At 51.9% G+C, this 26,264-nt stretch overlaps 2 protein-coding genes across 2 annotated transcripts in view; both read right to left on the minus strand.

The window, feature by feature from the left end:
- Positions 1–12,650, minus strand: part of LOC119090129 (WD repeat-containing protein 7-like) — a 68,759-nt gene extending 56,109 nt beyond the window's left edge. Inside the window, 13 exon segments of the mRNA XM_037212924.1 lie at positions 89–309; positions 2,684–2,846; positions 4,265–4,347; positions 4,574–4,742; positions 5,780–5,806; positions 5,808–5,865; positions 7,614–7,637; positions 8,088–8,233; positions 9,865–10,058; positions 10,587–10,755; positions 11,364–11,442; positions 11,739–11,851; positions 12,486–12,650. Coding sequence (XP_037068819.1) covers positions 89–309; positions 2,684–2,846; positions 4,265–4,347; positions 4,574–4,742; positions 5,780–5,806; positions 5,808–5,865; positions 7,614–7,637; positions 8,088–8,233; positions 9,865–10,058; positions 10,587–10,755; positions 11,364–11,442; positions 11,739–11,851; positions 12,486–12,650 — 1,611 coding nt within the window.
- The window catches only part of LOC119114877 (WD repeat-containing protein 7-like), a 76,376-nt gene continuing 60,856 nt past the window's right edge, over positions 10,745–26,264 (minus strand). Inside the window, exons 21-25 of the mRNA XM_037238938.1 lie at positions 13,147–13,246; positions 12,486–12,655; positions 11,745–11,851; positions 11,364–11,442; positions 10,745–10,755 (exon numbers count right to left, since the gene is read on the minus strand). Coding sequence (XP_037094833.1) covers positions 13,239–13,246 — 8 coding nt within the window. The 3' untranslated portion in view covers positions 10,745–10,755; positions 11,364–11,442; positions 11,745–11,851; positions 12,486–12,655; positions 13,147–13,238. The remainder of the gene's footprint in view (positions 10,756–11,363; positions 11,443–11,744; positions 11,852–12,485; positions 12,656–13,146; positions 13,247–26,264) is intronic.

Consider the following 26,264-nt stretch of genomic DNA (forward strand, 5'->3'; position numbering starts at 1 on the left):
AAACAGGGGCCAGCATCTCACCGCAACGAAGCAAACTACTGCAGACAATAACCGGCCCTCGCCGTCGCTCTGATCCTCCTAAACTCACCGACACGGTCTCTGGTGGCACGTGCAGCTGGGAGATGATGCCGGCCTGCACGACGAAGCGGTGCAGCAGAGCACCGCTGAACAGGTCCCACAGGCAGACGGAGAAGTCCTCGCCGCCCGATACCAGCTGGGAGATCTGGTACCGGCTGTGGCTCAGGTGCGGGAACAGCAGAGCTGTCACGCGGCCCCGGTGGCCCGACAGGATCTGGTGGATCGGCCAGTCTGTCGGGACAGCGCCGGTCAGTACAGCACAGCTCGGGTGGCCCGCCAGAATCTGGCGGATCGGCCGGCAGGATCTGGTGGATCGGCCAGTCTGTCGGGACAGGGCCGGTCGGCACAGCACAGCTCGGGTGGCCCGACAGGATCATTTCGAAAAGCGCATTGGAAGCGAGGGCCTTGCGGCCATCCAACCCGAGGCTGACGTTCTGCAGCTGGCGCTATCTCATAGCTCATTGTTCCCTTGAAAACAGCAACTTGTGCGGGGCGCGCAACGCCGCACCACTGCATCCAACTTGCATGTTCTCAGTCCAACCAAAATAGTCAAACCTTGCCTCCAGTTACTAACGGTAGACTTGCAGTACCCAAAACAGGGTTGAAATTCCGTACAGGACATTCCGAACTTCGGAGAAATTCGACAGCCAGCTGCTGAGATTCCCTGGCCCATGGAGCCAGAACCACGCGATAACCGCGCAGGAAATAACACTGGGCCGAGTTTGGTGGCCGGTTGGTCCTCTGATTCCTTAGCGAATGGGGCCAGATCACGTGATACCGCCGCAGAGTAAACACTGGGCCGAGTTTGATGGCCTGTTTGTCCTCACACTCCGTCACAAATTGAGCAGATCATGTGATACCGCCACAGAGTTAATACTGGGCCGAGTTTGGTGGCCTGTTTGTCCTCACATTCCGTAACAAATTGAGCAGATCATGTGATACCGCCGCAGAGTTAATACTGGGCCGAGTTTGATGGTTGTCCTCAGATTTCCTGACGAATGGAGCAGATCACATGATACCGCCGCAGAGCTAATACTCGATCGAGTTTGGTGGCCAGTTTATCTATGATGTCTCAACAGCGAGGTCCAGCACCGTCAGGTCGCAATGCTTCCCAGGATAATCTTGGACATCCCGGCACAAACTGCCCTGTATCGCAAAAATCGCTCATTCACGGTCCTCTTACACTAATTACCAATTGAGACAGTTTTCGTTACACGTCGTTCAAAAAAACTAGTTTGGCGCACGGAAAAGCATCACCGAAAACACCTTAGATATTACGCTAGTGACGTCACACTGTCAACATACTGGCTCAGCAGCCTTCGCTGTAAAGGCCCCGAAACTACGGCGGCTCCCACTCGGAACAAATCACAGGCTTTCATGTCATGCCTTTTGTGAAATATTGGTCTTTGGGAGTGCTGGGCTGGGCGACCCGACGTTTCAGTTAACTCTTCACGAGATACGCGTTGTATACACTTATATATGGGGGTGCGGAGCACAACTAGATACGCATCATCAAGTATGAGACAAAAAGACGCGCAGTCATTGCTGATTCACGTTGAATAAGGTGGCCACGATCCGCGGCGTCGTAGTCTGGCGAAGCAACAGTGGGTTTTTCTTGTGAATTAAGACTCCGCTGAACAAGACACACAGGAACGCCTTCGACGATCCGCTCCATTCCGCATGGCACGGGTTATCAGTAAGATGACGCTGCCGACCGTGCATGGTCGTCAGCTCAGCAAAGCTCACTGTTGTCGCAGCAACGAAATGGGATGAAATTTAAGAAAAATGCATAGGTGTCACACGGTCAAAACTCATCAAGGTGCGCTGGGCTTCTCTTAATTGGGAATGTTGGTGAAGCTCCTGGATGTTTTCCTACCCGGTGCTGCATCTTATGTTGTATGTATATAGGGCCATGCCACGAGTTATTACCAAACAGCTTAAATGGTCAAAAATATATCATACGCGAGTTATTTATAAGAAAATTTAGTTTGAGCCCTTGATTCGATGAATATTCGTGATCGGCGCCCGCACTAAGCTGTGCCTAATGCGTGAGCCCTGACCCCACCACCCGATGGCGAAATCCGGATCAACGGCACATTTTTGCGACGAAAGCTGAACGTGCCGCAACACTCATCTCGGTCCGTCCTGCCCTCTGACGTCGCCTGACCTTTTGCGCAACCGTTGTCACCAGCCACAAGCCATCCCAGTCACGGACGAACCTCAAGCGACTACAGCGACTCTAACCCACCCCGCCATAAAGGCATGAGCTCTAATCAATCGAGCTGTCCGGACGGATGTTCTGATCCCGCCGCGATCATGACATCTGCCAAACCGCAATCCATCACACATAAAGAAGCTCAGCACTGCGAGATACCTGGTGATAACGCGCAATGATGGTGACAGACACCTGGTGATAGATGGCGATAGACGCCTGATGATAGATGGCGATAGATACCTGGTGATAGCGCGTAAAAATAATGTCGGGTGACAAACTGTCCCAGGTTCGTCTGCCATGCAGATGATGGCACAGGTCTGACTGTCGTGACGGAACAGGACGACGCGCGGCACCCCGACACGGCGGCGCGCCCCGCGCGGCGGCACTGACTGTCGTAGCTCTGGTGTTTGCCGTGCAGCAGGTGGAGCATGACGGTGTGCGTAGCCGAGACGATGATGATGGTGCCGTCTTCGCGGCCGCACACCAGCCGGCCCTCCTGCAGCGGCAGGTAGATGCTGGACGTCAGCAGCGGCGCCGAGCCGTCCGCCGACTCCTGCCGACACGCACGCGCCACGCCGGTTACCGGGCGCCGGTGAGCGGCTCGCGCACGCCGACCGAACACGCACGCGCCACGCCGGTTACCGGGCGCCGGCAGAGCACGCTCGTGCGCCGGGCCCATGCCCACTGGGTATTGGCCCACCGGGCCCATGCCCACTACTGACATCACTGGAGCTTCACGCTTCAGTGATGTCAGCGGCCGTGTCCTGCGACATCATGCCTGCGCTGGCTTCCACGGCTGTTTATGTGTGAGACGTCACCAACGATAAGAGTTATAAGCAGAGTTCTAAGTCAGCCACCTGTAAACCAACACGCATGCCGCACTCGGGATTGGACAGGGTACAGTGAGAAAAGACAAGCGAGAACGACGAGAACGAGTACTCGGAGTATCGTTATTGTCGTTAAAACATTTAGTTTAGTTGCATGTTTTCTCCTTCTACTCCACACGAGAGCATTAATCACGCGTTACCCTAGCCGTAATGAGCCTTGCTGCGCGCCGCCTAAGACCCTAGCTGCAGCATCCACAGTCTCATCCTTTAATCTCATGAGCAATGCGGTTTTGAGCCGACACCAACGCCGGCCAAAAGAGCCATGGCCAGCGGAAGCAGATCTCAATCTGAACCAACACTGTTCTTCAACTGCATCAAAAGCTCGGTGGGGATGGCAACACCTTGACCTCGCTTAAACGAACCTGACAGGTCAGCGTGGCAGGCGGCTCAAAATGTGACAGTGAGAGGAGGAGATGACGCACGACATTGTTGTCTGATGAGTTGTTTGCATATTTACTCCAGCACGTCGGGTGAGGAAACCGCAAGAATCAGCAGATCTTGCACCGTACCCGACAGCTTAACTAGTGACAGTGGCGAAACCACTGAAGCAGTTGGGAGGGGGGGGGGGGGGGCTAGGAGAGCCTTATCCGGGAATGGAATGTCTCGTGTAGTCCCGTTAGATCTGTGAAGGCCAACACCAGTTGAGCCCATGACCAGCAGGCCACACCTGTGTCGGCAGCAGGCGAGAAAGTCGGCCAGGGCCACGCTGGCTTCACACTCCCAACGCACGCAGCGAGCGCGGGTCACACGTGCTCACGCCAGTACGCGCACAGACTCCTCAGCACGAGTGACAGTGGGTGCTGTATCCCATGCAGATCGGGATACAGCACACGCTCCGAAGCTCGAAGCCAGGGCGTAAGCCCCTCATCAAAGCGCGGAACGGCCGGCGATCGTCAAGACCTCATCTAGCCACTTATCCACAGTGCGCCAAAAGTGGGGCCGGTGCATTCACTCCCGACGCAGGGCACGTTAGTAGTGGTCATCTGATTTTGGCACTATATCACCCAAGTACACAGAGCAACCCAGCGGCTTCCTTAGCAGAGAGGAACACGGCCGGTGAAAAGCAGCCCACGCGACGTCTCACCAGCTGGTCCAGGACACCGACGGGAGGAGGCTTCATCGACTGCCACGCCCTCTCGATGCTCCACAGCACCGTCGGCGGCATCTCTGCCGGGCAGGGGCGCTGTGCGAGAACGGCGGCCATGTCCACAGAAAAACCACCCTCCCGGGTGGCCAGTGCCCTGATGGGCCACTGGTCGTAACGGAACTGTGGGAGGGGAGGGGGGGGGGGGGGGGGGGGCACGCACATACAATCGTGTACTGAGACGGCAAAATGAGCTGAGAGCCCGGAGTATGACGAAGCTGACCGACGCTGGGGATCGCCGTATCGTACCTGGCGGCCGGTACAGCTGCTGCTGCAGCAGCTGCGCCAGCTGGTTGTTGGTGACGCGAGGCACGCGCCAGATGGCCAGCTGACCCAGACAGTCACCGCGCACCAACAGCTGAATGTTGGCCTCGCCGTGCAGCTCCGTGTGTATACTGACGGGCGGGCTAAACAGCTCCTGCCGGCACACAGCAGACGTCGGCACACGCAGCCGAGCTCCGCAAGCCTGAAACAGCGGGCTGAACATCTCCTGTCAGCACACACAGCAGACGTCGGCACACACAGCCGAGCCTCGCAGCCTGAAACAGCGGGCTGAACAGCTCCTGCCGGCACACACAGCAGACGTCGGCACACACAGCCGAGCCCCGCAAGCCTGAAACGGCGGGCTGAACAGCTCCTGTCAGCACACACAGCAGACGTCGGCATACACAACCGAGCCCCGCAAGCCTGAAACAGCGGGCTGAACAGCTCCTGCCAGCACACACAGCAGACGTCGGAACACACAGCTGAGCCCCGCAAGCCTGAAACATCGATCTAGAGAGCTCCTCCGTTGCAACCCCAGACCTGGAGCCGCGGTTTCAAAGACAGATCTGAAAGGCCAAGACCGACCCACTGAACATGAACAGCGGGTTGTGTCTTCAACAACAAACTGTGCACTGTGGTCGCTTTTAACTCTTGCCAGCATTCATCACGTCGTGTTAATGGCCACACAAAATCCTCAAAACGTTTCAAACAGATAAAAGCAAATTGTTAAAACGGTGCCCGTAGATAACATCTCCCCGAATATTCCTAAGGCTGGAATTCTGTCGACGGCGGTGGCAGGCACAATGCGCATTTTCCCACCCACTTGTTGTATTCTGACGCAACATCCCCCAGTGCAGTTTTAGCCGAGTACACCTCTGGAAAAGTGGGTTCCATAGGAACGAAGTCCTGGAAGCAACAGCCTCAAAGGCTTTAGAAAAGAAGGGACTAATCACATCTTTCGCGAAATCTAGCTACATACGTTTGCATGTTAAGCACAGACAGACATACGTTCCTGGACTCACAAAGGCCACAATAATGAGTTTCTGGCATAGCATACAGCTATCTGATACTATCATGCCAACATGACCTCTGACCTCAGCGTGACCTCAAGTCACGAGAGGCCGTAACCTCTAGCTACTTGGAAGTAAGACAAGTCGACAGCACATGAATCAGCAATCAACTCGACTTTACCTGCTCGCCGGGTGACGACAGCACGCAGTAGAAGGAACGGCTCGTCGGCCTCCCGCGAGTGGAATGCCTCGTGCGTCGGGATGCAGCTGGGGGGTCACGGCGGGCGCGGGTCAGCGGCCCGACGGCCGGGGGCGCGTGGCACAACGTGGTCCAAGGCTGCAGCGCTTGAGCGGACGCCGCTAGGCGGCCCATACGCGCGACACGCACAATCACAGGCGCACACAAACTCAGCAGCAGTAGTACAGCAGTGTTACACGACCGGCCGGGTGCGAAGCTCGTCCAGTGCGATGCCCCGTGAGGGAGGTGCCCTCTCCGAGCTGTGGAGCGCTTCCGCACTGGGTTTGGCCGGGGCCGGTGGTGTCGGCAGCGGGCCGCCGCGCCGGTGACGCGGGCAGGCGCCACGAGTACGGCACAGCCTCCCAGAGGCGCAGTGTGCTCGTCCGTAGGCGAACGGAACACGTCACTTAAGCGTGCGATGTTTCCCGTGGCGTCCGTTTGGCGTGCCATACTTGAGCGAGCGCGGTCCATCTGTGCCTTTGTCGTCCCTTTTCAGGCTTTCATATGCAACCGAATAATACCACTGGTTAGTCAAAGCCTAGGCCATTTGATCCAGAGGTTGTGCAAGGTCACCAAAGTCATTCCGTGGGTTTAGCGTCATATGACCTTGCACTTACGATATTCATGTACGGACACGATATCAATACGTTGCTGAAAGTTTTTCGACAATATGTTGGACCCAGGACCTCGTCTGACATGGCCTCCACATTGAATGACCCTTCACCAATATTGGTATAGCCCCCTTCGCTCACATATTTAACCTGTATGCAATGACAAAGGAAAGGTTATTAACTCTGACCTGCAGCGGAAGGTCTTTAGATTGAGAGGCTAAACACAGGAACACAGTGACCAGGGAAGAACAATTTTTACCCATGTATGCCACTCATGCCACGAATCCAGTGCACTCAATGTATCAAAAAAAGCAAAAACAGTCGAGGTAAATTGGACCACCAATGACTGGAAACCAGCCAATGACAGGTACACTACAAGAAAGACCATACATACAAGACAATAAAGTCGCATAACATACAAACCAGAAGGATGCTTATCATTTCCCGCCATACGTCACAAGTGGCTGATCCTCAGCCCCGTTCACAGGCAGTGGCATATCACTAATGGAAAGCCCACGGTCAGTTACGTCAGGACAACAGCCGAGCGCACCTGTAGTTGCCCTCATCCCTCACATTTCACAAGTAGAGGATACGAACTGCTTGGAAAGAAATGAATATGTTTTGGTTGTCAAGCCTTGACGCCAGTCTTGCATTAAAAAGGTACAATATGTTATTGATTATTGATATTGACAATATGTTATTGACAATATGTTATCGATTAAAGGTACAATATGTTACTGATTACATTAAAGATACAATTTGGCTATGTTTGACCAAATCAAACCTGGCAAACTGATTCGAAGAAGAGCTAACCGTTGCGTCTCATCCCTTCCACAGTCGACAACCTGGTCGGCTAACATCCCCATCCCATCCACATCCGCTCCAACATCCGCCGGCAGCCACGCCCCAACCCACCAGGCAGCCAATGGCTGCAGCGTCGCCAGCTGCGCTGGCACCGACGGAAGCCATCCCCGCCCGAATCACTTCACAACGTCTATACTGACCATCACCAGATGTGTGCGGAAACGGCGTGCGAGGGGAGGGAAAGGGGTGAGACTACAGGTCCGAAGAACCGAACAGGCTGACCAGCTCTACGGCTCCATGCAGCTAGTGCAGTGCGGCGGCAAACGGAAGCACGAAAGAAATGAGATGTAGGATCTACTGACCTAACTGCCTTTCCTCGCAGTTTTCTGTCAGAAAAGAGAAATCATTCAGAGGAAAACTAGAATCGAGTGGTGCAGATGTCACATTCCGACTCATCCACAGGGGTGGCCATGACCAGGATGGAACTCCAACAGGTATGTACAGCACTCAAATACCGGGAGGTGACTGCTGTCCTGTAAAACTAAATGTCATTATCTACGAAGTGTCAAAACTGTTAAGTGCCATTTTATGCCTTGTGGCTATTGAATCCAACTGATAACAGGCTGGCGGGTCTTTCGGAGTCTTAAAAGACCAACTCGTTGGGTTCAGCCCTCGTTTGAAAGTAAGCACAACAGATTTAACGACGTCCGAGAGCCGTTCTACAGCGCCGAGAGCTAATCGGAGCTTCGACAGCCGCTAAACCGGCGCAGGGCTCGCGAGCCGCTCGACGACCACGCGCTCCGTTCACCCGCCGGCCGGCCGGCGCTGCCACTCACTTGGGCGGCAGCCTGTAGATGAAGGCGTGGCCGGAGTCGGCCCACACGATGACCCGGTCGGCGGTGAGGAACTCGCCGCGCTGCCACCGCTCGCCCTCGTCACCCGACGACGAGCACAGCACCGAGAAGTCGGACGCGTCGTAGATCTGCCGGGCACGCGGCACGCGCCGGTCAGGCCGCCGGTGTGTTCGGCATCGGCTGACGACGCTCCTGGAGTGTCCCCGTTGCGCCGCTGCTCGCCGTCGGCGCGCCTCGCAGCGAACCGTGCGTGAAAGCCCGAGAGAAATCCGGAAGACTGGACGGGAACGCCAGGACCGCGGCATCGCTTCCCAGCTGCCGTTTAACGCGGCTCCGTGTCGCTGCTTCCCCAACGAGACGAATCATTTCACCTTAGATTAAAGCCATGACTACAATCACGGAAGAGTGATGTTTCGCTGACAATCGCCACAGCAGCATTTTTAGAATGGTTTTGACTATACCACGTTCGTTCAGCAGTCTCCATGCTAGCTGCCCCCCTGTCCCGCCCCCTACCGGGCGCGCCCCCGTGTTCCCTTGCCCGGGACGCGAGACAAGGCGACGGCAGGTAGGATCGGGTCCTTTCGGGACACCAGGGCCAAGGGCAACCGGCATCGACCGGATCAGCCGCGGGCAGCATTCACGCTTACAACAATGGAGCAGTAGACGAACCAATGCCTCAAAATTTCGTCATTATTTTACGTTTTAATCCTTTTTTCGTACCCTAAATTTTAATCGAGGGCCACACGGGGGAGGGGGGGGGGGACATTCCGTTCCCTGCGATGCCGAACTTATCTTGACCAGCTACGGCCAAAAAGAAATTTGGTGGTCAGCATTTTTTAACTCGACAAAATTTGAGAAAGAAAATTTTATAAAAATGTCAACGTATGCACTAGTTCAAAAAAGCATGCATCATAAACCAAGTTCGTGGTGATGCCTGTGCGGTACACCAGTGACACGTGCACCACTCATAACTGATGCCACTCTTCCCCATATTTCTATGCCTGTCACCAGGCCTGTGACTTATGCATCCGGCTCTCCGCCATCTGGACTATGCCGAGATGAAAAAGCCACTTTCCTCCGCTGAAATCTGGGCAACAGCCATTCAAATCCAGGCAATTGCCCTGTTTACGACTGTATGGGCGGCAGTCTAATGAAACAGTGTGTTTTCTCGCGTGGCAGTAGTCAACAAAAACACCGGTCAGACTTGACAATGGGAATGGTGAGATAGAGCCTCCTGTATGGTCTCACAAAGCCGGCCGGAGGGAAGCCGACTGCAGCAATACCAGCGGAGTGCAGACGTGCCGTGCTATGCTGAGAGATAAATGATGTGATACGGAGTGAATGGATAGTGCTGTGGGGTGAATGAGAGGAGTACTGTTGATTGGACTTGTGGCGTGCTGTGGAGTGGATGAGAGTAGTGCTGTTGATTGGATGAGCAGAGTGCTGTGGAATAGATGAATTGAGTGTTACGGAGTGGATAAATGGGAAGCTGTTAAATGGGTGAGTGGATTGCTGAGGGATGAGCAGGTAGAAGCGCCTCGCAGTGACCTAACAAGATGCACATTAGTTAAGCCAGGTTACCTTGCTGCAGCACAGTGAAACAGTCATCCTTCATAGGTGGAGTATGGCGGGACCATCACACAATGAGTTACCCAAGCTAAATTCAAAACACACTCAGGACTAAAACGACTGAAACCCCAGATAAAACGACTTCAACATTGGGTACAACCACGGACTGAATGCAGCAAACGCCCCTGACCTGCCACATGCTGGAGGACACCACGAGCACGGTGCGCGGGTTGTACGAGCAGCACTTGAGGAAGTTCACGCCGCTGGACCTGATCCGCTTGCTCTCGTTCTCGTACACGATGTCGCTGGAGCACTTGCCCTCCATGCGGCTGAGCGTCCAGATCTTCACCACGCTGTCCGCGTTAATCGCCATGACGATGTCGTCTGGCAGAACGGTCACGAGTAACGGGCGTGGCCGCGTGCGAAGGCTAGCAAAACCAGCTGAAGCGGTGTCATCAGACTTGATAGCGATGCACAATGCCACACAAAACACGTCCATTTGTATCTACGGTGAAAAGATGTTCAAGTGTAATGTCGTTCAAGGATGCCTCTTAAGCCTCGCGGCTGAGTGCAACCGACGATTCAAATATTATGCCGCAGAGCACTATCAGAGGTCAACAAGGAGGTTAACTATTACGAAGAATGAGGTCACCCGAATGTTCCGTTCGACTGGAAATGTGCATTGAAATTCACGCGTAAAGCACCGCGTACTGAGGTGCATGCTACAGTTGCTCATGCCATTCAGGACAAGTGTGTACAGTCACACAAACATCTTTTCATCTATCTCCCCGTCTCTTTCTACGCCCACTCTCTCATTCTCGCTCTCGCCCTTGTTCTCGCTCTCCATCACCGATGGATATGGATAGCGGACCCTACGATCATCCGCGCGCACGTGCAGCGCCTGGTCCGCACCTGCCACCGCCTTCGGCTTGAAGATGTGTAGCGAAGTGACCCAGTTGGAGTTGACCTTGGACGACAGCCAGTAGACGACCTCGAGCGTGAGCGGGTGCACCACGGCGATGTCGGCGTACTCGCCGCAGCAGAAGAGCAGCACGTCGGGCGCGTGCGTTGGCTGGTAGGCCTGCAGCACGGGCGGCGGAGGCGGCGTCGGTGCGAGCGGCCGCCACGGTGACCAATCCGTGTGGCTGGCGGCGGCCGGCCCGGCCGGCGCGGCACCGGGGCCGGCCAGCCGGCGCGCAGCGGCGACGCTCTCACACACCGACGCATGGCAACGCTCCAGCGGCACCGTATTCACCACTGGGTGCGAATGACAGTCTTATAAAGTATCCAAAACATTGTGAAATTAATTTCACTATAGCATGTAGGCATGATCTGACACACATATGCTCACATCAACGTTCTGTCACACTTGCAAATGGAAACAATGCTCCTGGCAAATGTCTGGCATAAAAAGCATGTTCGCAGAATGAACATCATACACTCTGCCCAGATCCAGCATACTTTCCAGCGTGGCCAGCGGCATGTGCTACTCAACTGCAGTGGCACGGATGTATGCACCCAGAACCGCCTCCCTTAGATTTGCATCTTCCAAAACCCAACAAGAAGTGAAAACCCTGACATCTGAGGCACCAACATGCAGACATATCGCGCGCACGCACGCACACACACACACGCGCACACGTACACCTACCCACCCACACCCAAACGCACACGCACACGCACACTTACCTCGATCTGCCGGTGAATGAAAGACATTTTCACAGTCTCCATGCACTGGCCCTCGTGTAGATCCCATACGCACATCTCTCTGCCGACAAGGCACGTCCGTGGTGAGTGGAGGCATGGCGCAACTACCGTACACGAATTTCAGCGGGTCAAAGTGTCATTTATCTTGCAGTCTGCCAGTATTCTCTATTCATATTTAGGAGCCTGAATGTCCAGAATGAAGTATCTACTATCTACTTTACTAATAGCTTCAACTGCAAGAAATCCAACACGTTTATGACAAGTCGTTTAACCTTCCCAGTCGCCCGAGTCAGTGTGGGCATGTGCCTGCAAGCGCCCTCGGCGAACGCATACACACGCACACACATGCCACAGTGCCTCAACCCGTTCAGGGCGGCGGAGACCAGGTATCTGTGATTAGTGTGCAGCAGGCCGTTACTGAGACAGACGATTCGAGCTGTGTGGCCCACCAGCATCATGTAGGGGTTCACCTGGAGACGGTCCAAACGAATGCCGGTCACGCACGGGGGAGTCCGAAGGCGATCCAGACAACGAGCAAGGTGTTGATTAATCCCGTTCCAACGTTCACATCGGGTACACTAGCGGGGGGTGGGGAGGGGAGGTGACGGTAGTGTAGTCTTTAACGCGTCTGCGTTGACCACGTGGCATCTGGGAAACAAGAGGTATGGGGTTCGATTCCCCGCCGTGCCCGCCCTTCCTGCCAGGGTGAGAGGCAGGCGACGCCATATAGCCTCAGCAGCTGTGTGTCGTAAAGCCCCAATGACAATGGCACTAGCAGGGGCGTAGTTTCGCAAAATGAGTAGGGCGAGTAGCGAAAAATCCTGCAACCTGCCCCAAAATACACCAACACACCGGTTTCTCCCGGCTTTGGTCCACTTCACAGTGACATCTAGTCACACTAGCGTAACTACTGAAAAGCTACAACTGCATCCACCCTTCACGACCACGCTCGGCGCGAAGTCGACCCACTCCGTGCCAGCGCCAGACACCACACTGACTGCACTTCCACCGGTCCGGGGAAAGTGCCATCAGTGATGGCCCCCCCCCTCTCCAGGGGGGGGGGGGGCATCTGGCCGCGTGACCCCGAGCCGGCCCGCTGCGCACCTCCAGCGTGCTCGGGTGCACATCCCAGGTGACGATCTGGCCGTCGGCGCATCCTGTGACGAGCGTCCTCTGGTCGGGCGTCAGGTAGACGCACGAGATCCGGTGGGTGGGCGGGTGCCGGCCCCACAACACCACCGGCACGATCAGGCTCGGCCCCAGGCTCATGGTGACTGAAGGGTGGGTAGGACAGTGACATTGAGTCAGCAGGGCCACATGGCCAACAAAGAGCATACACAAGCGAAACAGAGTCACACAGGATTATGGTCTTGGAAACATTACGGTTCCACTTCATCCAAACAAAAGAGTACAAAATTTTGCAAAAGTTAGTTTGGAAGTTGCTTCACCTGAAAAATTGTCAAGTTCAAACAGGCAAGCACAAGAGACTACAATGACCAGGCTTAGCTAAAATTCATGCAAGACGGCCACAAATGACACAGAATGTACTGATCACCACACCCATATGTAAATAACTGTTGCAGGTGTCTTAACCCACAACCTCTGGTCATGATTTCACCCACCATCAGGACAATTTGTTGGCTTGGAGAACATTTGCAGGCAACATGTGATGAATTAAACAACATAAGCTGGTGGTAACTAACAGTCATAAGAGCTTCTCAATGACACACACTTACACTGTGATTAAACAAGTGTGTCCCCTCACCTGTCGCCCTTTCTCTTCTCCGCTGGCCAATCTACTGACAACTGCAGAAAATGCAAGGTTGGCCAACAACCTGACACCACCGCAGCATTGGGTCAGTGTACTGGAAACAAAAGATAGAGCATGCTGTCCTAATTTCAGCAAATCCCATGGTGCTCACATCCAACTTCTTCAACCTCAAACTCATATCACACTTCTCTTAGGTTTGCAAGGTTCACTGGAATGAAAAATAACTGAGTGACAAATTGTTTTCAAGAATAGGTTTAACTAAGAAGATAAAAAGAGTAACACTTTACAATATCATGTTGATGAAACATCAGCAGGTACTGAATATTGAATGTAAAACTACTGTTGCACATGCATACAAACATCTTCACTATTTCTGCATTGCATATCCACACATAGCTTTTTGTTTTACTGGGAATTAGTTTGCTGAAACCCCAGAAAGCTGCATGATTATTTTGGTATTTTACACATCACAGCCAAGGCTTGAAATGAAGTGTATCTCTATTCAGGATAAATCATTGGTAAAAATAGCAGAATCAGCATATGGCTTGTGGTCATTAGACCCAGATAAGATGTGTAAATTGTCTAAAAATGATCATTTTGCTCAAATCTATATTGTCAAAGGATATACCAGCCTTGTCTTGCAGTCTCTCACCATAAAAATGCATCGTACATTTCTTGATTTAGCTGCAATTTACATGCTGCCTCAACAAATGTATAATCCATAAGGGGCTGCCCAACAAACAAATTAAACAGTTTTCACTATTTTTTAATGGTCATCTACCATGGTAACCACATGGTTCTCTGAGCACTAAACAATTTTCCTAGTGACAATGTGTTAAGCTTGTCTCCCAAAAGCTTCACACCTGCTTGGCCCCTGGCTGAGCTCGAAGTAAGGCAAGAGAGTGCAGTGTGTTATTTGTCATACAAGGCCAACATTATCCAGTCTTCAAGTCTTGAAATGTAAAAATACTACCTTAATATTATTTTTAAGCACACTTGGGTGTAACAATAAGCTGTCTCAATCATCACTCCTTGTTATGCTTTGGTTATGCTCTATCAAAACCTCATCCCTCCTTTCATGCATGACATAATATGTATGGACCACTCCTAAGCAGTTTATCAACCATCCGTTACCTTATTTACTGGGACATTTGGATATAACGACATAAAGACATCTGGCCACATAAAGACAAAGAGCCACAAGGGCCTATCAAGCCTGGCCTGCCTCATGTTCTGTCAACACCCTTGGAGTACCCAACACCCTTGACACCACCAACTTGAATTGTTTACATTAAACTATGCAGCAATCTTCCCAAGCCAGTATAAATATCAAGTCAGGACAGGATCATCATAGGTTTCAGTGCATAGCAGAAACAAGTCTTGATTTTTCATTAGTTATTATAAGGTAAGCAAATCAAAGACATATCTCATAGGAACAGGAATGACTTCACATGGTTCAATATGATACAAACAATCATCACAACCATCCCATTGCAGCAACACCAGTCATAGAGTAAATTGAACCATTATATTGAAAACATTTTGCTTACCAAAAACTGCTTCAGGGCTTGATATATAAAGTTAAAGTATACTCTTCTGATGCAAATGCTAGTTCTTCTTCTTTGCCACAACATACTCTTTTAAACTTGAATAATTTTGTTAGAGGTTTTGGGCTACGCAAGCGCGCATCTGCGAGGCAGGTGCCCTGTTGGTAATTTGCTATGATGGCATTCTTAGCCATGGCGCTACAAGCTGCAGACAAAGCAAAAAGTGTCAATATAAGTTGCCCCAGACTTTGGTCAGTGTTCAGGAAGCAATATTTAAGGAATTAGTTCTTCTTCCTGTTCAGGCATGTGGAACTGTTCTGATAGGTTAATTACTATACCAGTTATACTGACATCCACTAACTGACAGGCAGCACCAACAGCAGGACTAAAAAACATTTGCATCACATACTTGCCCATAAATGAGCCCTTGCCATATGCTGTTGTGTTTTTAGTTATCTAGGGGAATCCTGCCAGAAATAAACCTACCAGTCCATCACATATCACATCGGGTACATAGGCAGGCGGATATGGCTTCAACTGATTAACAATGTTGGCCTCTGACTATAACAAACTGACAATGTCTGTACAGCACTGCATCACAACAATAAAGTGCTTAATCCCAGGATTATACGACCCAAGTCGTCCTGACGATTCCCACGAACCAAAATGAGCAGATATCCAGTACTGATGAGTCGCATTAACCTCAACACTTACACAGGTACTTGTAGCACAACCCTGATCAATGAATTGCACCACCCCTCCATAAACCAGAGCCTCCACACATACTTCTCAACTGGGCAAGATCTCACAATAACACTTACTCGGGAAGGGGGCAGTTATGGCGCAGGCGCGACAAAACTGGATGACATCAGCTGACTCCTAAGAAAAAGTAATGTTTTTCACGTTTCCAAAATATGTTACGATCAGGCAACATGGTTGTACCCGGTCAAGGTGCTACTTTGCCCGGCGGATACTGACAGCGTACGAACTTTTAGTGGCTTGTCTGGTGCTGCACGCACCGCGTGTTTTAGGCAGCGAGGCGGCCTGTGGTGCCTGTTTTGAAACTATATGATCATGCACTTCTTGGATTGTTATAATGATTCAGTACGACTTTGCTGACCTCGCTTATGCATAACTCTTGAAAGTCTTCTGCAAAAACGTGGGAGTATAGGCAGCGAGAGAAGCGAGTGTGTACTCATTCGCTTTGCTTGGCCCAGATGAGCTTAGGCTTGGCTGAACATTAGGGTTTTCGCCGGGTTTAGCGAGACGTTTTAGCAATGAACAGAGCAGCTGATGAGGCATGACGTAAGCCCACAGAACTTCGGATGTTGTTTGAGTTCGCTCTCGATCTCTCTTACGCTGGGTGTGTTGCTGCGAATCGCTCATTGTATCACCGGGGCTACGGCGTCTCCGTCGGCAAAAATAAGTGAAACAAACACATAGGTGGCGCTTGGGCTGTGGTCTCGTGATCTCTACGATCAGATGGCGCTACGCACGCTCGTATCGGCTCTGCAGTCCTAAAGCTTCCATGCGGATAGATGTTCAGGGGCTTGATGTTTAAGTACAGATGTTCGAAAATCCCGTTATTCCACATTGGTCCAACATTTGTCAGATTGGATCCCATTTATGGAGGGCCCTACACTATCGGGGTCGCTCTTATCGCGGTCGCAATCTGGTAGCCTGCCGGAGCACTCTTGGTCGCTCAGGGTCCATCCTTATTAGTCTTGGGTAAATCTTCTCGCTTGGAAGGCACTGCATTGCTGTCCGGGGCCCATGTGTTCACCTGGCAAGGCACGCTAGATGACTTGGAGGCCCTCCGGAACCCTTTCGGCGGGGGAGGGGCTGAGCCCGCCCCCTCCCCCCAAGGTTCCAGGAGGCTTATCAAAGCATATCGATGTACTGGACCAACTGATCGAGCCCCTCGCGTTTATGTGGGTTTTTTCCCGAAGAAAAGCATAGCATTGCTTATATTGCAGGATCCGCACGTGAAATTGGGGTCGTTTGCTGGCTTAAAAAGAATGGTGAGCGACGACCCAACCATCTTGCGCGACTCATCAGAACGGTCATCGCCCCACAGCGTGCGTTTTCAATCATTTCGCACCTCATCTCTGCGTGGGTTGAGTGCTCTGCCCATCCCCGTCCTCCGGTGCTTACTAACAGTTAATACACTTGAGGCATTAACCACGCTAATTTATATTTACAATAGTTATTAATGCCAGATAATCAACATAAGCTACACGCTCCGCACCCCGTTGGTGTAATGCTGAACACGGCGGTCTCGCTCAAGGCAAGCGGTAGACTCAAGTGCATCAAGGCGCACCCGTGGGTCGGGCTCCCGCATGGGTTTGTCGCTCACAACGGAAAACATTTACCACGATGGACGGCGCAGGCCGACCCATGACATTATCGAGACCGGTCGCTGCACTTGGGCTAACAGGCGGACACCGAATTGCATGTGGATCGGAATTTGGACTTCTTGAGAGGCGGAGACTGTCTATGCAACGAGCAGCTCTTCGCAATGACAGAATTCGACGCATTTGAATCTGACGCTAGCCGCGCCTTCGTTCTTATAAACACGTATGGCTCGTTTTACGTGCATTTCATTCATAACGGGAAACAAACAAAAAGGTATACTCCTTGACAGCATGCCATTAACAATGCGTCCCCGTTCCGCGCGCACAGCCGCGCATAGCAGACAGGTCAGCCCTCCACGACACCCTGGGCCATGGCCTCCGGCAGAGACGGCTGAGGCAGCACCATCTCCGGCAGGGCGATGCCGCCCAGCTTCTCAGCCAGTTTCAGCACGGCGTCCTCCAGCAGCTGGTCTGCGGCGTCCTCGCCGGCCTCCCCAGCGGTCTTCTGGGACGACTCGTTGCCACCCGGCGCCTCCACTAGCACCTGGCACACGGGCGGCTTGGCGAACAGCGTGATGGCCTTTGGGATGTCCTCGTGCATCATCGACAGAAACAGCATCACCTGCATCTGTTCCTGCCTGCACGTCCGACGTGACGTCGCCCAGCACCGCGTAGATGTGATCCTTGTCGAAACGGCGCGTCATCATCGTGTCGACGTCGTCGAGCACGATGATGCGCAGGTCGGCCGCCTTCAGGGCACCTCGACGTAGCATGTCGAAGGCGCGCCCCAGCGTGCCCACCACCAGGTGGCAGCCGGCACTCATGTCGCGCAGGTCGTCGCGGATGCTTGTGCCGCCGATCGACAGGTGGCAGGTCAGTCGCGGCCGGATGAACGTCGCCAGGCCCACCAGCTCGCGATGCATCTGCTTGGCCGCCTCGCGGGACGAGGTGAGCACCAGCGCCTGGCAGGCGCGCTGCTGCGGGTTCACCTTGTTGAGCACGGCCAGCGCGATGGCCGCCATCTTGCCGTCGTCGGCGCCGTCGCCGCGTGCCTGCACCACCACGTCGTGTTCCTGCAGCAGCGCCGGCAGCACCGCCTGCTGGAACGGCGTCGGCTCGCTGGCGCCAGGACGGACTCGCCTGGATGCCGGTCATTAGGTCCGGCTTCAGCTGTAGCTCCTCGAACGAAGTGACCGGCGCGCCGCGCCAGGTCGGCTGCAGCGGCGTGTCCGAGAGGCCGCTGGCGGCCGGCGGCGCGCGGCCCTCGCTGGCCCGCTTGGCGCGCCGGTGGCGCCGCGAGCGCCGCTCAGAGCGGCGGTTCTTCTTGGGCCGCGGCGAGTGCTCGCCCGGCTCGGCGTGGCTGCTGTCAGTCTCGTTGGACGACAGCTCTTCGCCGGTGCTGGGTCGCTTTTCGTCCTCGACCTCGTCGCCGGCCGCGACGTGGCGCGGCTTCTTCACGTCCCCACCGCGCCGCTTGCCTGGCGCCGTGCCTTTCTTGGCCACCAGGTAGCTCACCTGCTTGTCGAGTTTCAGGATGCTGCGGTACAAGTTGTGATGCTCCTTCTCCTGCAGGTTCTGCATCACACGCATCTGGTCCACGCACGTCTGCAGCCGCTCGAACAGCTGGCAGATGTCGCGTTCGTTCGTTCATGGTCACAGACATGGTCCGGCGGCGGCGGGTCGGTCACTTAGTACTGTTAGAGCGTTGGACCTCAACCCATGCCGCGCGTGGGGGGAATGGCGCCGCGCGGCCGGCCGTGCGCCCGGCTCGGGTGAGCGCTGCGTGGCCCGCGGGGATCGGTGTTCGGCGGCGCAGTCTGCTTGCCAGGGGAGGTTCTGCCAGCGGCCGCGGCGCGCGTAGTGTGACGCCGCGGCCTACTCGGAGGTGGTCGGCGACCAGTTTTCGTAAAGCGCACCGCAAATCTTCGAAGTGGAGCCATGGGTTTTAATTGTTGAGACTAATCAACATAAATCATGTGACTGGTTGCATCACAGATTGGCATGACATAATATTCACACAACCTTTTAGAACATCACATCCCGTCCATAATTTAAGTTACATATGGAAGGGAAGTGGCTTTGACGGAGTGCAACAGGAGCTTAGCAAGAGAGTGAGTGGGTGAAGGTCTTGAACAGCGTAACATTACGCTCAGCGGTGGTTGCAATCATACCAAAATTTTCAACAACATGCAACCTTCAACCAATAGATGCCGTGGGCACTAGAGCTGGTCTGACCCTCCCATTGTCTGGTCAGAACTGGTCAGACCCTCCCACTGTCTCATTGTGGACCACTTCATTGTCTTTTCTCGTATTTCCATTCCATGACAGACAAAATTACCTCGACCAACGCAAGTAACTCACTGATATTGAAAGTCCTGCCCTGTCCCGTGGAACAAAATGTGCCTCTGGTAGACTAGGAACTAGTCGCCGACACAGGGCTTCTTGTCAAGCACTCTGCGCCTTGATAAAGGAAGCTACTTTATTGCAGGGGCACCAGCCACCGCAGGAGGCCTTCAGGAGCAGTCGCTGACACCGACCTTGTCCCCGCTTCGAAAATGGACCCATGGTCTAAGTCGACATATAGCCAACTGGTCAGCTGATGGTCTCGGGGTACATAGACACTTCCTCGTCCCGGGTACTCCAGACCGACCCTTGAGCTGACCTCTGAGCGCCAGGCGTTCATCCCGGAGGCGTCCCCCGGCCAGCCCTCGGGCCCTCCAATCAGCCTCTTAATAGTCTGTGTCAAGGGTCTCGAAGGTCACTCAGGGCCTAACGTGATGATAGGTCCCCTTTGCCCTCCTCCCTCACGCCGTAAGCTGGCTGCGCCCCTGGATGTGTAGGATGTGTGAAACGGAATGCCAGTCAGAGACTCGTCCTCAGAACGCAGCTCCAGTGTGAATAATGCGTCCCCAACCATAAACAGGTTGATACCAGTCTGGTTTTAAAAAGTGGTCGTTTTTTGCTGGTGGGCTTAATATACTGGATTCTGGAGAAAACGATTGTTGATTTCCTACTACATTTTGGTAATTTGTTTCGCTTGTTTGATGGAAACTCGGCCGATGTGGCGTATAATATCCTTTCTGGACATTTCATTCGTGTATCTGGTGACTTAGCTGGTGTATCTGGTATCTGATGACTCGTGACTATTTTTTGCGAAAATGTGCTAAATGAAGCGAAAGTGACGCAAATGTGCCAAAACTAGGTTATTTTCAGTTTCTGGTACGAAGCATCATCGGCGCGAATAAGGCCATCGAAACGGACAGGTAGGTCTGTGGATGTCCAGGTATTGCCAGGTATGTCTGCCGCAATACGGTATGAACTTTGTGTCCCGAAAAGCAGAGGTACCTTGTGGAATGCAAGTCGTGGTCCTTCCCAGCTCACTGTGCGAAACGTGCAGTTGACGGCGAGGGTTTGCAGGACAGCGCCTCGCTGGGCTGGAACAGTGGCTAACGTAGAGTTTTGGGGTCATGCCCCTCCCCCACCTGTACCTAGAGCTTGCGGTGGCCTAGCAGACAACCATGCCACAGGACTTTTTGTGCGTAAGACGACCCGATTGATCAAAATAGAACTCGCATGCCAGTCAGCTATTTATCCCGGTAGATGTAAAAATGCCACTGGTGGAGAAAACCGGCTGCAAAGCTACCAAATGAGAGAAGTCTCGCTGGGCTGCTAGGGCCGCGTTCGATCCGTCGTCAGCGCGTTTATCAGCTCTGATCACAGCTCGGTATTCTCCTTTCGTCATGTCACGTGACCACAAACCACAAGGTCTGTGACGTCACGCGCCGGCTAACAGTGCTGCCGGGATGTTTTGTTAGCCCGTCATTGAGAGAAAGCGCTACAAGATAATTGAATCGCTCTGTCAAAGAAGCGTGAGTCTGTCGCGGTACCTCTTACGTTTGATTACGTTAGGTTCCGTGGGAACAGTTGTCGCTTATTTTGGGATACTGTGACGTAGGATAACGAAGGAATTGGATTGTCAAGAGTAGCCATGGAGAGGTTGGTGACAGTGATTAGTGTGGTGTTTGGTTGTGTTGAGGGTGTTGGACTGCCTAACGCAAGTGTAGCCGTCAGGAGGTGAGTGGTTGCGTTGTTCAGTAAATTAATAGCGTTGGAGTAATTACAAAAAAGGACAGGAACAGCGCACCTCGCGTCTCGAACACTGGCTTTGTCAGTGCAAGTAGGAGATAAAGGGACTCTTCCACATTTGCGTGTGGTTTTGAACTGAAATAACCATCTCGAAGATCATTCGGTGCACTTCACGGCCGTGCCATTATTATGACCTAAACCCCTTTAGTTTCTGAACTATACACCCACAAGGATATGCAGACTATTCCGGGAGACTATTCCAAGGTCACCCGGGAATCCTACCGTTATTACCGTTGAGAACACTTAAAATGAAAAAGCAAGAAATTTAAATGGGATGAGAATGGGAAGGAGCACCCATCTCACGGGTGTGATAGATGTAAATATCGGGGCAGAGACCATACTTCCATATGCCACTTAATTGGAAGTGCGGCGGCGGTAAGCCAGAGCTAATGGGCTGAAGAAGTTAAAAGGTACATAAAAAGGAAGGTAAAGTTAAAAACTTTCCCTTCAGCCCACGCATCGAACGCTCCGTCAGCACGCATGACGTCACGCATTCCAGCTGAAAATCGTGCTGACGACAGATCGATCGGGCCTTTATCCGCGAGGTACCAAATGTAAACATGCGGCGCCACGGTTGCGCGACGACGTGACAGCTAAGGCCCTCTAATAAAAGCGCGACAGCGCGGGTGGCAGCGTTGTAAAACTCTTCAAGTCAAACCGGAGATCAGGAGTGCTGAGCGAGTTGAGCGAATTACCCGCCGTCAAATTTCAAATACTTTCAAATGTGCGGCTCTGGTCAGATTACCATCACCGGATCCCTCGAACTATGTGCTTAAGTTTGACCTATAACACACTCTTGCCCATCATTGTCAATAATGATGAGGAACAGTGAAGAGAGCAAAGACAAAATGGTACGCAATGACTCGTAAATGACCCATCAAGAACAAACCGCCACTAACTATAGGGATACAGTTTCACAAATCAGTCGGTGGATATGAGCTGAACGATGAGAAATGGCTCCAATAATACATTTGTTTACTGCAGTAGCTGCCTGGGAGCACAGTGAGAAAACTTTTCCAATCTGGCAGCTTTGCAGCACATGTTATAGCACAGGTGGCGTTTTTTGTCTACCGATATAAATGCGCTGCTACGCAACCCAGGGCTGCCCGTCAGCCCGAAAAAGCATCAGCGACAAAATGGCTGTAACGACCGCGCGGTCGCTGTGACATTGAGGATTTGGCGGCCAGCACATCACCGACAACGAGCACATATATGCATATATATATATATATATATATATATATATATATATATATATATATATATATGTGTGTGTGTGTATATATTGTATATATATATATATATATATATATATATATATATATAATTTATTTTTTGCCATAACAACATATGTGTGTTTTGCCAGTCACCGATATACGGCTCACAAGTGGCAGTGGCTGCCGTCTAGAGACTGCTCGTCCACTGTGCAGTGCGTAATGCACGTATATGGTGCATTTGCAACACCCGTTTGCACCATTGCGTGCCAAATTTTTGCTTTGTAGACTAGTTCACACAGCTATTTCGAGGTCACCCCAGGCATGCATGGTGCCATACAAATGTCACGCAAATACTGCCACATCATTAGCCATGTGGCGCTCAAGACCAAGACAAAATGTGATTATAGAGACATCCGTGCCTGGCATAGGTCAATACCACTTCTGGCATCAGCATGCCTCAGTTGGCCCTCAATCATTTAATGTGTTGAGGTTAAGCACATAATTCACGCTTTGCGATGCATAATACGAAACTCGTATATGAGTAATCGGACTCGTAATTCAGCGACACTGGGCACGAGTCCGAGAGCGGACACGTTGTTTGACCGACTGGAATGGAAAGGTCAGCTGACAGCTGGCCAACAAGGGTCAACCCTGGCCCGGGGCAGCCGTGTCGCATCATTGTGGGGCACGTAAAACCTTCCGTATTCCTGTCTGGTGCAAGGGCGGAGAAAAAGTTACCCGTTGAACTGGAGGGTACGACTTATATGGTGGGTTCAAGGTGCACGCAGCAGGCTGTGCTTAGCAGTTACTGTGAGCCCAAAGTCACCCATACAAACCGTTCGGAATAATTTATAAAAAGACATGAGTATCTACGGCACGGAGCGAAAACACTGACTTCACCTGGATAAAAACCACGACCCTAGGGTTGGTGGTCCCGCGCTCTATCGACGGCGCTGACGCGATCTACAGTGTTCAGAGGCAAATGGGCTAGCCTTAACGTAGTACTGTTAGCTATTTCGGTGATTTTGGATTTTGGCGATTTTGGTGATATCTTATGACCAGTCTCTGAGTGCTATAGTCGAGTGGTGATGTCATGTCTGAAGGGGTATGTGCCACCTTTGGGGATGCTGAAGGAAACGTCAGATATGGCGAATAATTTCACTGTTAGCGTGCCAACTAAATGTGCTAACTATACTAATGAATGAATGAATGAAAGACTGAATGATTTAGTTATACTAACGAAGCATGCTAGCTAACTGTGTAACTGTACTCACCACTAATTATTGATATTCTTTTAGGTGGAAAAGAATGCTCTAGACAACACCCTTTCTTTTTAAGTACATACGCCATTGTTTACTTGCGTCATCGTACCCTACACAACATTGATTGAGTGACACTGACGGCCAATGAATTGATTGACATCTGGGAATCGTGCTCACGAACGTCATATATGAAGACTCGACAATATATTTTCTTGGCCTTGATCGCCGCATGACCAATGGGATGACAATATTTGAATGGCGTTATTATGGCGTCATGGATGCCTGGGTGACCTTGCAATAGTTCCCCGAATAGTCCGCACATCTTCGCGGGCATGTAGCTCGGAAACTAGAGGGGTTTAGGTCTTACGTAGGGCAGGGCTGTGAGCTGCATCAAAGATCTTCAAGGTGGCTGTTTCAGTTCAAACCCCGTACGAAGGTGAAGCGCTCCCTTTAACCAATCGCCATCTTTACCCGCAGGGACACACCCCACTTCTTGCCGGCAAGTCACGAGCAGAGCGAAAAGCCAACTCAACAAAAGATCATGGGATCTTGTCAAGTGGTGATCGAGTACTGGTAAGTCGGAAACGAGATAATCTTCTGGCAGTGTCTCGAGCGAGCTTCTGGGTGGTCTTTGCCACACTGAGGCTCATCAATCAAATACTAGGGACGATTCCGAGAGCATGTAGAGAAACTTGTGGTTACTTGTGGTTACATTACAGAGCAACTTGTGTGGACATTTCCAACTTTGTCCGTCCCCACGTTGAACGGAAAAAAATCGTTCTCTGCGATTGCAAAGTGTGTTCCCCAGTTATGACCACTGTAGCAAATTCATAATTTCCATAGCAAAGGTAGACTCAGCATCGGGTCCGAGGGAGGAGAGCTGTGATTTGCACACTATTTGGGGCCGGATCACCAATATTTTTCTGCTGTTTGATTTTTAATTACCACAGTCGGGGCTCTTAACAAGCTATAGGTTATGCACATCATTTGCCGTGAAAATTTGTCGTCATTATTGGCTTTGAAATTATATGTCGATCGATTAGTTTCGAGGATTTGGCATGGCTTCGTATTACCGCTAAGAAACAGGGTAAAAATGAATTTGTGATAGTTCACTCTTTGAGACTTCGATGTCGCCATGATGGAGTCATGACCTGTCACGATTTCAACTAGTTTTTTGACATTTTTCACAAAACGAGTGCGATGACTGTGACATCCATTTGTTTTCAGTTGGCACGTTTTTAATAATAGTTGTTTCTGTAATACCGGAAGCGTTTTTTGGAGAGGAGGCAACTTTATTGCTTTCCGAAGGTCAAAACGTGCCGTGCTAGGAGGGGCTGATTTTGGTATTCATAGTGTTAGTGTCTCGGGTGTGAATTAAACTATCCGAACTATTTCAGTTGATTTGAAAGAGCCTACCGTAAAATCGTTGCCATGTAAAATGTAAATAAAATTATGTCATTTCTTCTCGTTCGTTCGGCATTTCTCTTTAAATAGCATTTTTGTCTTTCGGCTGTCGTGGTTCTGCAGACTTGATCTTAATGCGGCGCCATTGGGAAGGAATGTCACGTGGGGGGACGCAGTGGTGGAATAGCAAGCGCCTTCAGGTTCCCCAAGGAGCCCATGTTCAAAACCCGGTTGTGCCATGGCCCTTGGCGCTGACTGATATGGCCCCACGGTTGCCCCGTAAGCCACCGCGCAACGACGTGTATGGCGTTTTCGAACAACAATTAAATTTGTCCACCTGGGTCACTAGGCTAGACGCCTGCCTCCCGTTCTACCCGAAAGGGATGTGTTGGTTCGAGTCGCGCTTCGGCGCTCCCCATTTACTCTGACTGGGATGGCCTATGGGACGTGGCAGCGGCCGATCAAGGTTAGACGAGTTACAGGGCGGAGCAGACTTGCAGAGCATTAACGGCACTTTATCCCGGTCCACGAGCTTCTGCGTTCAACTGCAGATTCACGACCGGATAGGCCGGGTATTGGTGTCAGGGTTCAAATACAAATCACACCGCTTTCCATGAACTCTGATCCCATAAAATTATGGTGATGATTTGGTTTTTAAAGGGCGCGTCGGCATCGGGCCCATTTTGCGGATCCCAAAAGTTCATCCGATCAAAGATGTTCAGGCTATTTTTCTAACCACTGTCATGGCGGTGCTTAGTGTCCGTAGCGTGGGAGTCGAAGGTCAAGCTCAAACTGAAAGGTGGATACAGTTAACACGTTCCCATCCAGAAAATAACCTTCCGCAATAACAATGGTCTGCCCATGGCGTCGGAAATAATCCTAGATAATGTTTTGGCAGGCCCAATCACTGCCATGTCCAGTCTCTTCCAAGGCAGTGCTGATGGACACGTCCGTCAGACAGGCTTGTGTGTGGTGGTGACAGGTTAACGGGCTGTTTGAATGTGCACGACAGTACCCCTAGTTTAGGAGACCAGATGTGTTAAGAAGGCTATTTGCAAAGCCGCCGATTGTTTGGTTGTAGGTGCCGCAGTGCATAGATCGGCTGGTTGATCTCACGACTGCTTAATGCTGGGTGCTGGATGTACGAAGGTAAGCTATTTGATACCATGACCTTTGGCTTTC

This window comes from Pollicipes pollicipes, unplaced genomic scaffold (assembly GCF_011947565.3).
Source record: "Pollicipes pollicipes isolate AB1234 unplaced genomic scaffold, Ppol_2.1 Scaffold_3087;HRSCAF=3621_pilon_pilon_pilon, whole genome shotgun sequence".
Classification (NCBI taxonomy): Eukaryota; Metazoa; Arthropoda; class Thecostraca; order Pollicipedomorpha; family Pollicipedidae; genus Pollicipes; species Pollicipes pollicipes.